Source organism: Bombina bombina, chromosome 5, assembly GCF_027579735.1.
Source record: "Bombina bombina isolate aBomBom1 chromosome 5, aBomBom1.pri, whole genome shotgun sequence".
Taxonomy (NCBI): domain Eukaryota; kingdom Metazoa; phylum Chordata; class Amphibia; order Anura; family Bombinatoridae; genus Bombina; species Bombina bombina.
The window spans coordinates 813818391-813834945 of record NC_069503.1 but is presented as its reverse complement, the minus strand read 5'-3'; the positions used below and the strand labels follow the sequence as shown (position 1 = coordinate 813834945).

Genomic DNA, 16555 nt, shown 5'->3' with positions numbered 1-16555 from the left:
AGCATGTGTAACTCAAAAGTGTCAAGGAAAATATAGCCAAGGTGGCAACCCTAACTATATGGCAGTGGTTTTGCAATAACGCGTTAACAATGTTACATTTGCAAGTGCACTAGATGGCAGCAGTGTTTCCTGTCATGTAGTGCTCCTGTCATGTAGCGCTACCTACCTAGGTATGCTCTTCAACAAAGAATACAATGATTAATCAAATGTCTTTCATGTCTTTTAAACAAATATATACTATATATACTGTGTATTGAGCACAATCTTACTCAATATAGGTAGCTGTAGATGTAAGATACACAAAATTACTTGTTATGAGACCTTGGGATCTGTGGAAATTAATACAATTTATATCACAGGATAAAAATCAATAACAGATCATTTTAAATATTACTTGGAAAAATATTCGTTCTTTTTTAATATGTAGTTGGTAAATCTTGCCCTTTTACATTTTATATTTAGATTTTTGATAAAAACTAATTTAGTCACATATTAGTGATTTTACATCATACAGTAAAGATTGTGAACTTAGAGGGACATTAAACACTCTTAGATATTTATATAAAATGATAAATTGTAAATATAAAAAAAAAAAACTCTGCTATATCGTTTCATTATTTATTTTGTCCCCTTTCCTGTAATTCCATCTGAAATTGTGAACTTTTCAGGTCCTGTTAGAAATGAAAGTGCAGAACACTGTTATATTCCACACAGCCATTGGCTGCACACTCTAGTGACAATTTATAACTTTCCCCTATTGGCCACATCAGAGAAGGTAACCTAAGTTACTACATGGCAGCTCTCATTGTTTTATAGATACAAAAACTTAACACTTATTTTGTTGATATTTAAACAGCTAGTGAAACTTTTAAAAATACATCTACATGTTATTCTCAGACTAATCTTTTCTTTGAATGCATAATTCTATCTAGCATTTATTCAGTGTTTAATGTCTCTTTAACACAGCTGGTCATTGGTGGCTACAGGCATGCCATTGCTGATTGGCTCAGGGGCTGTATTCACCTGTGGACCAATAGTGCATTGCCATTCCGGAGGTGACTTTAACTATGTGTTTGATTCAGCTGCACATTTACTTATTGTTTCTTTAATAAATATAAATGTTTCACAGTTTCTGTTAAAGGGACAAAATACTCATATGCTACATCACTTAAAAGTGATGCAGTATAACTGTAAAACACTGACAGGAAAATATCACCTGAACATCTCTTTGTAAAAAAGGAAGATATTTTACCTCACAACTTCCTCAGCTCAGCAGAGTAAGTGCTGTATAAAAAGTTATACTTCAGCTGCAGGTAAAAAAAAGAAGAAATGAACAGCAGCCAATCAGCATCAACAGTGCTGAGGTCATGAACTCTTTTACTTTGATCCCATGAGATTTGACTTAATGCTCATGAGTTTTCATAGTAAACTTCCTTAAACTGAATAGGGAAATAACATGAGTGTGCATGAGGCTCACTCCCTTGCCTGTCCCGGGAAAGGCATACTGATTTGCTGCTTAAAGTAATTTGCAATGGGGTTTGAATACATAGGATATTGTGAGGTAAAATATATATTTTTTTTACATAGAGATGTTCAGGTGATATTTTCTAGTTATCTTTTTACAGCTATGCTGCATCACTTTCAAGTGTTTCAGCAGTTGGGTATCATGGCCCTTTAAGGAAAATCACAGTCAGATTTAAAAGCTACAGTGACTACACTAAATAGAAGAGATCATGTACAAAATATTCTGCAGGAAGCCTTGAATGTACTGTTTGTTCGACCAGCATTCTCATACCACAATGTCAGCCCACATATTCTGTTGAGTGAGAACCTTTTATTGGTCATATTCAGGCTAGGCTGTAATTTTCTCTGGGCTGGATTTTATTGGACTTGTGTTGAATTTTCCAACACAGAAAATAAAGCTCAATATGTCAAGTTTCAGCTTATATAATTAGAGTGGGGACATGATGAATGTTTAGTAGCTCAGTAAATAAAGTTCAAGACAACCTGTTCCATTCTGTAGCTGTTATTACTTAAAGGGACAGGAAACCCAACAATTTTAAAACAACTTTCCAATTTACTTCTATTATCTATTTTTTTTTCATTTTCTTTGTATCCTTTGTTGAATAAACAGAAATGCACATGGGTGAGCCAATAATGGGCCAGATTCAAAGTGGAGCGCTAAATATCGCTATAGTGAAAGTGATATTTGCGCTCCACTGTGTAATACCAGCGCACGCTCCAATAGGAGCCTTGTTCTCATGCCAGAGGGTAAGTTGCGCAGCGATGGCAGCAAATTGTAATATATATATGAAAATATACATATATATTTATGTGTTAATATTTGTATATACACATGTTAACACATAAATATATATGTATATATAAGCATATACAGTACATATATATTTACTGGGAACACACAGTTCCCATTGACAGCAATGCAAAAGTGCAAAACTAGGCCAACATTGTCAGAACATCTATTTTATATTACATGTCACCTTTACATGGAGGTATTTAACCTCAGCCATTTATCATAATGATTAGGATGCCTTAACCACAATAGCAAATGCCTGGAAATACCTGTGATGGGAATCTGAATGTTCCTATGCACTTAATATTGACATTATACTTTTACAGTAGAATGTTATCCATTATAAAAACATATTATTAATTATTTGTATTTGTTTAACTCTGTGCACAATGTAGCTAAATAATCAAAAGATATATATGGATTTAAATTAAAGGAAAATGAAGCCCAACATTTTTATTTCATGATTCAGATAGAGCAGACCATTTTTTAAACACTTTCTAATTTACTTATTTTATCAAATATGTTTATATTGCATTTTTGTTGAATAGCATACCTAGGTAGGGAGCGTGCATGTGTCTGGAGCACTATAAAGTAGCAGTTTGTGGAAACACTGCTGACATTTTTTTTTATATATTTTATTTTTGACATGTCAATCATTTGTATAATACATACATCAATAGTATTCCACAATTGGTACCAGTCTGAATAATGAACAGATTCCCGGCCGCAAAATCCAGCGGCATTTTAGTTGATAAAAGTCTTTCAGAGGGCATCAGAGGTATGAGTCCAGTTGTTGGCATGTAACTTTTTTCTTTTCTTTTTAAAACTGAATTTAACAGTGGACACTGCACGAAACTCATGTGCAGTTCCTTAGAAAAACTTCTCAGACAAAGACAGCAATGGCTGTCTTAAACAATTTGTAAGGATAGAAAGTTTATAGGAGTAGCGCCCAAGTTAAAAGGACCTTGCTATCACTAGTGATTAACCCCTTCTTGGATAATCTAAATATGAGATGCAAAAATGTTAGTAAGTGACAGCGCTAAACAGCCTTTTTTACAATTTGTAAAACAGGTTTAGTAGACTAAGCAAACTCAAGTAACTATACAAACTAAACAAGACTGTGAGAGATCACCGGACCAACCAGATATCGGTATTATTATTATTAGATCATCTCAACCGTATGGAATGGGGAAGAAAATGATCTCCCTCCCCACGCCGAAGCCATAAAATCTCTGATTTGCCAACGTTCACCTTATATTCCGAGAACTCCCCAAACATTTGGATGGCCTCTAGTATTTTAGGTACATAGGTTTCAGGGTCAGAGACAAACAAAAGCATGTCATCGGCATAAAGGGCGATCTGCATCTTGTGCGATTGTATTTCAACACCCGGGAAGATAGCCCTCAGGTAAAGTGCTAGGGGCTCAAGAACCAAGTTAAATAGGAGTGAGGACAAGAGACATCCCTGTCGGGTGCCTCTACGCAATGCCACAGAAGGGGAGTAACGGTTATTAATCAATAAGTATGCAACAGGACTGGTGTATATATTTTTTACAAAATCAAGAAAGCAGCCACCTATTCCGAAGTTTCCCATAGTGTGGAACAAGTGATTCCACTCCACTCTATCGAAGGCATTCTCTGCATCTAGTGACAACAGCAAGGCCTCCGGTAAATCCCACCCATTCCCCTCTCTGTTTGCCTTCTAGTAATGGGCAACAACATGAAGGACCCATCTAATATTAGTAACGGAGGTGCGCCTCGCTGTAAAGCCAGTCTGGTCGGGGTGCAGCAGTGTGGGTAATAAAAATGTAAGACGATTGGCTAGGAGCTTCATCAGCACCTTATAATCATCATTAAGGAGGGAGGTGGGTCTATAGGAGTCATTTAGTGTGGGATCCCTTCCCGATTTATGAATGACCGAAATATTGGCTGCTGAGAAATTCATTGAGGGTCGCTGTGAGTGGGTGAAGTAGCTATTAAATAAGTGCGCTAATGTGGGGGTGATCTGGTCAGTAAGCATACAATAGAACTCTGTAGGGACTCCATCCGGACCTGGTGCCTTCCCCAAAGCCAAGGATTTTATCGTAAACTGCAACTCCTCTGGTGTTATTGGAGCATTAAGCTTCTCATTTTCGTTGGGGGAAAGTTTGGGTAAAACAACTCTCTTCCAAAAGTTATTTTGTGTGTCTAAATTGGCAAGTTGTGTTGTATATAGATTTGCATAGAATTCTGTAAATTCCGCCACTATGTCAGCTGTATTATGGGTGAAAGATCCCCCTCTCTTAATAACTGGGATACTTCTGTTGGTTTGCTTGATCTTAATTAATGAGCCAAGGTACTTGCTAAACATGTGCACGGCTAAAAAAATTCGGTTAGTTTTCGGTTCGGATCGATTCAGACTTTTCGAATTTCGGTTCGGATCGAATCGGATTAGGCAAAATTTGAATAAATTCGTTTCGGATTTATTCGGATCCGAATAAATTCGTTTCGGATTTATTCGGATTCGGCTGAATTCGGTTCTATTCGGTTCCGAAATTCGATATGTTTTAGTACACTAAGTCACTAACACCCATAAACTACCTATGAACCACTAAACCGAGGCCCCCCGACATCGCAAACCCTATAATAACATTATTTAACCCCTAATCTGCCGATCGGATATCGCCGCAACCTACATTATAACTATTAACCCCTAATCTGCCGACCCGATATCGCCGCCGCCTACATTATAGCTATTAACCCCTAATCTGCTGTCCCTAACACCGCCGACCCCTACATTATAGTTATTAATCCCTAATCTGCCCCCCCAACGTCGCCGCAATCTAACTACAAGTATTAACCCCTAATCTGCCGACCCGATATCGCCGCCGCCTACATTATAGCTATTAACCCCTAATCTGCTGTCCCTAACACCGCCGACCCCTACATTATAGTTATTAACCCCTAATCTGCCCCCCCAACGTCGCTGCAATCTAACTACAAGTATTAACCCCTAATCTGCCGACCCGATATCGCCGCCGCCTACATTATAGCTATTAACCCCTAATCTGCTGTCCCTAACACCGCCGACCCCTTCATTATAGTTATTAACCCCTAATCTGCCCCCCCAACGTCGCTGCAATCTAACTACAAGTATTAACCCCTAATCTGCCGACCCGATATCGCCGCCGCCTACATTATAGCTATTAACCCCTAATCTGCTGTCCCTAACACCGCCGACCCCTACATTATAGTTATTAACCACTAATCTGCCCCCCCCCCAACGTCGCTGCAATCTAACTACAAGTATTAACCCCTAATCTGCCGACCCGATATCGCCGCTGCCTACATTATAGCTATTAACCCCTAATCTGCTGTCCCTAACACCGCCGACCCCTACATTATAGTTATTAACCCCTAATCTGCCCCCCCAACGTCGCTGCAATCTAACTACAAGTATTAACCCCTAATCTGCCGACCCGATATCGCCGCCGCCTACATTATAGCTATTAACCCCTAATCTGCTGTCCCTAACACCGCCGACCCCTACATTATAGTTATTAACCACTAATCTGCCCCCCCCCAACGTCGCTGCAATCTAACTACAAGTATTAACCCCTAATCTGCCGACCCGATATCGCCGCTGCCTACATTATAGCTATTAACCCCAATCTGCTGTCCCTAACACCGCCGACCCCTACATTATAGTTATTAACCCCTAATCTGCCCCCCCAACGTCGCCGCAATCTAACTACAAGTATTAACCCCTAATCTGCCGACCGCAAATCGCCGCCACTATAATAAATGTATTAACCCCTAAACCGCCGCACTCCCACCTCGCAAACACTATAATACATTTTATTAACCCCTAATCTGCCCTCCCTAACATCGCCGCCACCTACCTACAATTATTAACCCCTAATCTCCCGCCCCCAACGTCGCCGCTATAATAAGGTTATTAACCCCTAAACCTAAGTCTAACCCTAACACTAACACCCCCTAACTTAAATATAATTTAAATAAAACAAAATAAATTTACTATAGTTAAATAAATGAATCCTATTTAAAACTAAATACTTACCTGTAAAATAAACCCTAATATAGCTGCAATATAACTAATAGTTACATTGTAGCTATTTTAGCATTTATATTTATTTTACAGGCAACTTTGTATTTATTTTAACTAGGTACAATAGTTATTAAATAGTTAATAACTATTTAATAACTACCTAGCTAAAATAAATACAAATTTACCTGTAAAATAAATCCTAACCTAAGTTACAATTACACCTAACACTACACTATAATTAAATAAATGAATCCTATTTAAAACTAAATACTTACCTGTAAAATAAACCCTAATATAGCTGCAATATAACTAATAGTTACATTGTAGCTATTTTAGCATTTATATTTATTTTACAGGCAACTTTGTATTTATTTTAACTAGGTACAATAGCTATTAAATAGTTATTGACTAATTAATAGCTACCTAGTTAAAATAATTACAAAATTACCTGTAAAATAAATCCTAACCTAAGTTACAATTAAACCTAACACTACACTATCATTAAATAAATTAACTTCAAGTACCTACAATTATCTACAATTAAATAAACTAAAGTACAAAAAAACCCACTAAATTACAAAAACAAACAAACACTAAATTACAAAAAATAAAAAAATATTACAAGAATTTTAAACTAATTACACCTAATCTAAGCCCCCTAATAAAATAACAAAGCCCCCCAAAATAAAAAAAAATGCCCTACCCTATACTAAATTACAAAAGTTAACAGCTCTATTACCTTACCAACCCTTAAAAGGGCCTTTTGCGGGGCATGCCCCAAAGAAAACAGCTCTTTTGCCTGTAAAAAAAAACACAATACCCCCCCCACATTACAACCCCCCACCCACATACCCCTACTCTAACCCAAACCCCCCTTAAATAAACCTAACACTACCCCCCTGAAGATCTCCCTACCTTGAGTCGCGTTCACCCAGCCGGGCTGAAGTCTTCATCCGATGGGGCAGAAGAGTACATCCAGACCGGCAGAAGTCTTCATCCAAGCGGGGCAAGAAGAGGTCTTCCATCCATCATACAAGTACCAAAATACAAACAAACACTAAATTACCAAAAATAATAAAATATTACAATAATTTTAAACTAATTACACCTAATCTAAGCCCCCTACTAGCTATTAATATAGCTACAATATAACTAATAGTTACATTGTAGCTATTTTAGGATTTATATTTATTTTACAGGCAACTTTGTATTTATTTTAACTAGGTACAATAGTTATTAAATAGTTAATAACTATTTAATAACTACCTAGCTAAAATAAATACAAATTTACCTGTAAAATAAATCATAACCTAAGTTACAATTACACCTAACACTACACTATCATTAAATTAATTAAATAAATGAATCCTATATAAAAGTAAAGACTTACCTGTAAAATAAACCCTAATATAGCTGCAATATAACTAATAGTTACATTGTAGCTATTTTAGCATTTATATTTATTTTACAGGCAACTTTGTATTTATTTTAACTAGGTTCAATAGCTATTAAATAGATATTGACTATTTAATAGCTACCTAGTTAAAATAATTGCAAAATTACCTGTAAAATAAATCCTAACCTAAGTTACAATTAAACCTAACACTACACTATCAAAAAATAAATTAACTACAAGTACCTACAATTAAATACAATTAAATAAACAAAACTAAAGTACAAAAAAACCCCCACTAAATTACAAAAAATAAAAAAATATTACAAGAATTTTAAAATAATTACACCTAATCTAAGCCCCCTAATAAAATAACAAAGCCCCCCAAAATAAAAAAAATGCCCTACCCTATACTAAATTACAAAAGTTAACAGCTCTATTACCTTACCAGCCCTTAAAAGGGCCTTTTGCGGGGGCATGTCCCAAAGAAAACAGCTCTTTTGCCTGTAAAAAAAAACACAATACTCCCCCCCACATTACAACCCACCACCCACATACCCCTACTCTAACCCAAACCCCCCTTAAATAAACCTAACACTACCCCCCTGAAGATCTCCCTACCTTGAGTCGTGTTCACCCAGCCGGGCCGAAGTCTTCATCCGATGGGGCAGAAGAGTACATCCAGACCGGCAGAAGTCTTCATCCAAGCGGGGCAAGAAGAGGTCTTCCATCCATCATACAAGTACCAAAATACAAACAAACACTAAATTACCAAAAATAATATAATATTACAATAATTTTAAACTAATTACACCTAATCTAAGCCCCCTACTAGCTATTAATATAGCTACAATATAACTAATAGTTACATTGTAGCTATTTTAGGATTTATATTTATTTTACAGGCAACTTTGTATTTATTTTAACTAGGTACAATAGTTATTAAATATTTAATAACTATTTAATAACTACCTAGCTAAAATAAATATAAATTTACCTGTAAAATAAATCCTAACCTAAGTTACAATTACACCTAACACTACACTATCATTACATTAATTAAATAAATGAATCCTATTTAAAACTAAATACTTACCTGTAAAATAAACCCTAATATAGCTACAATATAACTAATAGTTACATTGTAGCTATTTTAGCATTTATATTTATTTTACAGGCAACTTTGTATTTATTTTAACTAGGTAAAATAGCTATTAAATAGATATTTACTGTTTAATAGCTACCTAGTTAAAATAATTACAAAATTACCTGTAAAATAAATCCTAACCTAAGTTACAATTAAACCTAACACTACACTATCATGAAATAAATTAAATAAATTAACTACAAGTACCATACAATTAAATACAATGAAATAAACTAAACTAAAGTACAAAAAAACAAACACTAAATTACAAAAAATAAAAACATATTACAAGAATTTTAAACTAATTACACCTAATCTAAGCCCCCTAATAAAATAACAAAGCCCCCAAAATAAAAAAAATGCCCTACCCTATACTAAATTACAAAAGTTAACAGCTCTATTACCTTACCAGCCCTTAAAAGGGCCTTTTGCGGGGGCATGCCCCAAAGAAAACAGCTCTTTTGCCTGTAAAAAAAAACACAATACCCCCCCCACATTACAACCCACCACCCACATACCCCTACTCTAACCCAAACCCCCCTTAAATAAACCTAACACTACCCCCCTGAAGATCTCCCTACCGTGTCTTCACCCAGCGGGCCTAAGTCTTCATCCGATGGGGCAGAAGAGGACATCCAGACCGGCAGAAGTCTTCATCCAAGCGGGGCAAGAAGAGGTCTTCCATCCATCAGAAGTCTTGATCCAGGCGGCATCTTCTCTGTTCATCCATCCGGAGCGGAGCGGCAGCATCCTGAAGAGACATCCGACGCAGAGCATCCTCTTCTTTCTTGATCCGACGACTCAATGACTGTACCTTTAAGTGACGTCATCCAAGATGGAGTCCCTTGAATTCCGATTGGCTGATAGGATTCTATCAGCCAATCGGAATTAAGGTAGGAAAAATCTGATTGGCTGATTCAATCAGCCAATCAGATTCAAGTTCAATCCGATTGGCTGATCCAATCAGCCAATCAGATTGACCTCGCATTCTATTGGCTGATCGGAACAGCCAATAGAATGTGAGGTCAATCTGATTGGCTGATTGGATCAGCCAATCGGATTGAACTTGAATCTGATTGGCTGATTCCATCAGCCAATCAGAATATTCCTACCTTAATTCCGATTGGCTGATAGAATCCTATCAGCCAATCGGAATTCAAGGGACGCCATCTTGGATGACGTCACTTAAAGGTACAGTCATTGAGTCGTCGGATCAAGAAAGAAGAGGATGCTCTGCGTCGGATGTCTCTTCAGGATGCTGCCGCTCCGCTCCGGATGGATGAACAGAGAAGATGCCGCCTGGATCAAGACTTCTGATGGATGGAAGACTTCTTCTTGCCCCGCTTGGATGAAGACTTCTGCCGGTCTGGATGTCCTCTTCTGCCCCATCGGATGAAGACTTCGGCCCGCTGGGTGAAGACACGGTAGGGAGATCTTCAGGGGGGTAGTGTTAGGTTTATTTAAGGGGGGTTTGGGTTAGAGTAGGGGTATGTGGGTGGTGGGTTGTAATGTGGGGGGGGGTATTGTGTTTTTTTTTACAGGCAAAAGAGCTGTTTTCTTTGGGGCATGCCCCCGCAGAAGGCCCTTTTAAGGGCTGGTAAGGTAATAGAGCTGTTAACTTTTGTAATTTAGTATAGGGTAGGGCATTTTTTTTATTTTGGGGGGCTTTGTTATTTTATTAGGGGGCTTAGATTAGGTGTAATTAGTTTAAAATTCTTGTAATTTTTTTTATTTTTTGTAATTTAGTGTTTGTTTTTTTGTACTTTAGTTTAGTTTATTTCATTGTATTTAATTGTAGGTACTTGTAGTTAATTTATTTAATGTATTTCATGATAGTGTAGTGTTAGGTTTAATTGTAACTTAGGTTAGGATTTATTTTACAGGTAATTTTGTAATTATTTTAACTAGGTAGCTATTAAACAGTACATATCTATTTAATAGCTATTGTACCTAGTTAAAATAAATACAAAGTTGCCTGTAAAATAAATATAAATCCTAAAATAGCTACAATGTAACTATTAGTTATATTGTAGCTATATTGGGGTTTATTTTACAGGTAAGTATTTAGTTTTAAATAGGATTCATTTATTTAATTAATTTAATGATAGTGTAGTGTTAGGTGTAATTGTAACTTAGGTTAGGATTTATTTTACAGGTAAATTTGTATTTATTTTAGCTAGGTAGTTATTAAATAGTTATTAACTATTTAATAACTATTGTACCTAGTTAAAATAAATACAAAGTTGCCTGTAAAATAAATATAAATCCTAAAATAGCTACAATGTAACTATTAGTTGTAGCTATATTAATAGCTAGTAGGGGGCTTAGATTAGGTGTAATTAGTTTAAAATTATTGTAATATTTTATTATTTTTGGTAATTTAGTGTTTGTTTGTTTTTTGGTACTTTTCTGATGGATGGAAGACATCTTCTTGCCCCGCTTGGATGAAGACTTCTGCCGGTCTGGATGTCCTCTTCTGTCCCATCGGATGAAGACTTCGACCCGGCTGGGTGAACACAACTCAAGGTAGGGAGATCTTCAGGGGGGTAGTGTTAGGTTTATTTAAGGGGGGTTTGGGTTAGAGTAGGGGTATGTGGGTGGTGGGTTGTAATGTGGGGGGGTATTGTGTTTTTTTTTACAGGCAAAAGAGCTGTTTTCTTTGGGGCATGCCCCGCAAAAGGCCCTTTTAAGGGCTGGTAAGGTAATAGAGCTGTTAACTTTTGTAATTTAGTATAGGGTAGGGCATTTTTTTATTTTGGGGGGCTTTGTTATTTTATTAGGGGGCTTAGATTAGGTGTAATTAGTTTAAAATTCTTGTAATATTTTTTTATTTTTTGTAATTTAGTGTTTTTTGTTTTTTTGTAATTTAGTGGTTTTTTTGTACTTTAGTTTATTTAATTGTAGATAATTGTAGGTACTTGTAGTTAATTTATTTAATGATAGTGTAGTGTTAGGTTTAATTGTAACTTAGGTTAGGATTTATTTTACAGGTAATTTTGTAATTATTTTAACTAGGTAGCTATTAATTAGTCAATAACTATTTAATAGCTATTGTACCTAGTTAAAATAAATACAAAGTTGCCTGTAAAATAAATATAAATGCTAAAATAGCTACAATGTAACTATTAGTTATATTGCAGCTATATTAGGGTTTATTTTACAGGTAAGTATTTAGTTTTAAATAGGATTCATTTATTTAATTATAGTGTAGTGTTAGGTGTAATTGTAACTTAGGTTAGGATTTATTTTACAGGTAAATTTGTATTTATTTTAGCTAGGTAGTTATTAAATAGTTATTAACTATTTAATAACTATTGTACCTAGTTAAAATAAATACAAAGTTGCCTGTAAAATAAATATAAATGCTAAAATAGCTACAATGTAACTATTAGTTATATTGCAGCTATATTAGGGTTTATTTTACAGGTAAGTATTTAGTTTTAAATAGGATTCATTTATTTAACTATAGTAAATTTATTTCGTTTTATTTAAATTATATTTAAGTTAGGGGGTGTTAGTATTAGGGTTAGACTTAGGTTTAGGGGTTAATAACCTTATTATAGTAGCGGCGACGTTGTGGGCAGGAGATTAGGGGTTAATAATTGTAGGTAGGTGGCGGCGATGTTAGGGAGGGCAGATTAGGGGTTAATAAAATGTATTATAGTGTTTGCGAGGCGGGAGTGCGGCGGTTTAGGGGTTAATATGTTTATTATAGTGGCGACGATTTGCGGACGGCAGATTAGGGGTTAATACTTGTAGTTAGATTGCAGCGACGTTGGGGGGGGCAGATTAGGGGTTAATAACTATAATGTAGGGGTCGGCGGTGTTAGGGACAGCAGATTAGGGGTTAATAGCTATAATGTAGGTGGCGGCGATATCGGGTCGGCAGATTAGGGGTTAATACTTGTAGTTAGATTGCAGCGACGTTGGGGGGGGCAGATTAGGGGTTAATAACTATAATGTAGGGGTCGGCGGTGTTAGGGACAGCAGATTAGGGGTTAATAGCTATAATGTAGGCGGCGATATCGGGTCGGCAGATTAGGGGTTAATACTTGTAGTTAGATTGCAGCGACGTTGGGGGGGGCATATTAGGGGTTAATAACTATAATGTAGGGGTCGGCGGTGTTAGGGACAGCAGATTAGGGGTTAATAGCTATAATGTAGGCGGCGGCGATATCGGGTCGGCAGATTAGGGGTTAATACTTGTAGTTAGATTGCAGCGACGTTGGGGGGGGGCAGATTAGGGGTTAATAACTATAATGTAGGGGTCGGCGGTGTTAGGGACAGCAGATTAGGGGTTAATAGCTATAATGTAGGCGGCGGCGATATCGGGTCGGCAGATTAGGGGTTAATAAAATAATGCAGGTGTCAGCGATAGCGGGGGCGGCAGATTAGGGGTTAATGAGTGTTAGATTAGGGGTGTTTAGAGACTCAGGGTACATGTTAGGGTGTTAGGTGCAGACTTAGTGTTTCCCCATAGGAAACAATGGGGCTGCGGTGTTAGTTTTTTTTTCAGCCGAAACTCCCATTGTTTCCTATGGGGAAATGCCGAATTTTACCGAGCTAATTCGGATTTATTCGGAGATACGGCAGCTATTTCGGATTCATTCGGTAGATTCGGAAGTATTTTAATTCGGAAATCCGAATCGATCCGAATCTCCGAATTTACCGAATTTTCCGAATTTCCGAATAAATCCGAAACGAACCGCACATGTCTAGTACTTGCCCGTTCTATTTCTGTGTCTCAGAAATCTGCCCTGTCTCCTATTCTCCTGGTGTATAGTGTTTTGAAGGAGAAACATATCCCTTTCTTTTCTCTTTTGAAAATAGTCAAGTCTGCTTGTTGTGTTTGGGGATTGCCAATACTTTACATAGGCCCTTGTCAATTCATCGTTGTATTGCTTTTCCCTTCTGTCGTGTAATTTTTTCTTTTTGGTAAGGTAAACTATAATGTTCCCTCTTAAAACTGCCTTAGCTGTTTTCCAGTAGAGTTCTGGGGTATGTTTATGTGATATGTTGTTGTGTGTAAAGTCATCCCACTGTCGTACAAGGTATGCTCGAAAGTCCGGTGAAGTTAGCAGATATGAGGGGAAGCGGAACACTCTTTTATTGGTAGGAGTAGGAATTTTTTTTTTGTGTGTGCCCAGCGACTGAAAATATGGAATAAAGCTTCGTTCTTGTTTTCATTTACCAAGTGTGCCGCCTCCTTCTTTCTTTGTGATTTTCCTCGGTGAGCACCTCTTCAACTCCAGCTGCTCACGAAGTCCCTGTGCTCAGCCTGTGTTCAGTTTGGGTTTGCCGCTGTTCCTGGAGAACGCTTTGGAGCTGCGCTGTTTTCTTTCTTCCTCTAGGAATATTTTCTGTGTATACGTATTAGGAGTGTATGGTTGTGAAGTTACATGAGGCCTCTCCGGGTCTCTGAACCTATCTAGTACAGGATTAGGAGTCATATTATAGTCTCCAGCAAGAATGAGCCTAGTATCCAAGAAAGGAACCAAGTGTTGGATTAATTCCCAGCCAAAAACCTGGGCTGCGCTGATTAGGACCATAGACATTACATATAGTATACCATTGATCATGCCATTTCAATTTGAATATCACAAATCTTCCATTTGGGTCTACAATCTCATCATCAATTTCAGATTTAAAGTTTTTGTGTAGCAGCAGTGCCACACCCCTGCTGGAGTTATTATAAGTGGCGCAAATGATTTCAGATATCCAATTTGTTTTAAACTTTTCATGCTCAAGAGAGTTAAGGTGGGTCTCCTGCAGCAGCATGATATCTGCACGGGTTAGGATTGTTTTTCTTTTGATAGCAAAATTTATTCCTCCAACATTCCAGGATATTATTTTATCCGTCATTGGGACATACTAAATAATTGATCATATAAAAAGATATAAATATAAGCATTGGGTCATCAACACCACTCCAGCAAAGGTAGGCATCCAAGGACAAGCTACCCAACAACCGGCAATCTCTCACAGTTAAACCTTTTACCAACCAAAACATTTCAAACAGTATATAACATAATAAACAGTTACTACATAAACTTTCATATAACCTGAGAGGATCTTAATCCATTAAGTGTCCTCAATTTTAGTATAGTCACCGTACCCCATCAACAGGGTGCTACATGGTATAGGAGTATACCTGGAGGTAGAAACATCAACCAGGAGAATCTTGGTGTTGTTCTGAGGAGGAAGAGAGGGCACTTCTATGCTGGTCCAAGAATTCCTGCGCTTCTCTGGGGGTGTCAAAGAGTCTCGACCTCATAGTGTGTGGATACGGAGACAAGCTGGGTAGAGCAACGTAGCCTGCCTATTCTCTTTATGAAGTGGGGTACACAATGGTGCAAACTATTTTCTCTTCTTCAGTACCTGCTGACATTTTTTAAAGCTTCCTTGCACAACTACTGCCATATAGTGACCTATTCACATGTACACTCCTGAACCTGCTTTTCAACAAAGGGCACCAAGAGACAAAGTTAATTTGACAATAGAAATAAACTGGAAATCTTTTTTTTTTCCACATTTTATACCTAATTATTAAGAAGTCTTACAAATTTGTACTGAGAGATTACATATGCAAAAATATATACTAGATAGAAAAATCCCCTCCATAATAAAGAAGTTGGATTTTTATATTCTATCTGTTTATGCAGCAGATGATTCTTGATTCTAGTAAATCAGCCTTTTTCAGATAATTACTATAGCTCTCCACAAACCAGTACATTATGTATCAGTTGCATTTCTAACAAGATATCTACTCTCTTTTAAAGAAACATATATACCTATCTCCAGGGGAGGTAAAATACCACTAGGTTAATAGTAAGAGTGAAAACGTTACTGGTATACTGAATGCTACATTTAGGAAAAAGCCTAACTTCTTACCTGTCCACCGCAATGTATTTACTATTTGGCAATTAGTAGGTTAATAGTTATTTCCAGTCTGTCTTATCATTACAGGATAGTGCATCGTGCTGCACACACACACATATTATAAATACAGCATGTTCCCTTATTGTATTGTTAATCTTGCTTATCATCCTGATATAGAGTTAAAGTACTTCTTGATTAGACCAGTTGACCATATTTCAATAATATTTCTTTATAACCCTAAACAAAATAATATTTAATCCTTGTTTGTCTTCTGTAATTACCAGCTCAGCAACCATGTTTCACCTGAAAAAAATTCAACGTTACGCGAACTTCAGGCAATCCTGGAACAGGAAAGGAGACTTCATACAGAAGAGCATGAGAAGGTGACAGACAGGATCATTCAGGTATTTTACTAAAACAACTTGAGAAAATGCTTCTGTCTTTTCATTGTTGCCATCATGTTTACTTTAATATGAAAAGAAGAAAACTAGTAGGTCAACCATTTAAATAATATATCCAAGCAACCCCTGTGTTTGTTCCCAGTGATTGTGAAACATCATATGTGCAGGAGTTACATTGTTTTGATACATACATGTCTGATGCAGGCCGGTATGTTTACCTTTAGTATGTCTGCGCTTTTCTTATGTACTTATTACTTAATACACACAACTCAAGTACTTCTATTCAGTTTAGTGCTTATTGTCCTATAACAAAGAGCAGACAAAATAAAACAGGTGCAGCTGAACTGTGTGTTGTTATGTTAAGCATACTTACA

General features: G+C 36.8%; 1 protein-coding gene across 4 annotated transcripts in view; it reads left to right on the top strand.

Moving 5' to 3' along the window:
* Positions 1-16555, top strand: part of MTCL1 (microtubule crosslinking factor 1) — a 279300-nt gene that overhangs the window by 199488 nt on the left and 63257 nt on the right. For all 4 annotated transcript variants that reach the window (XM_053714926.1, XM_053714925.1, XM_053714924.1 and 1 more), the window contains one exon: positions 16065-16184. In XM_053714926.1, coding sequence (XP_053570901.1) covers positions 16065-16184 — 120 coding nt within the window. The remainder of the gene's footprint in view (positions 1-16064; positions 16185-16555) is intronic.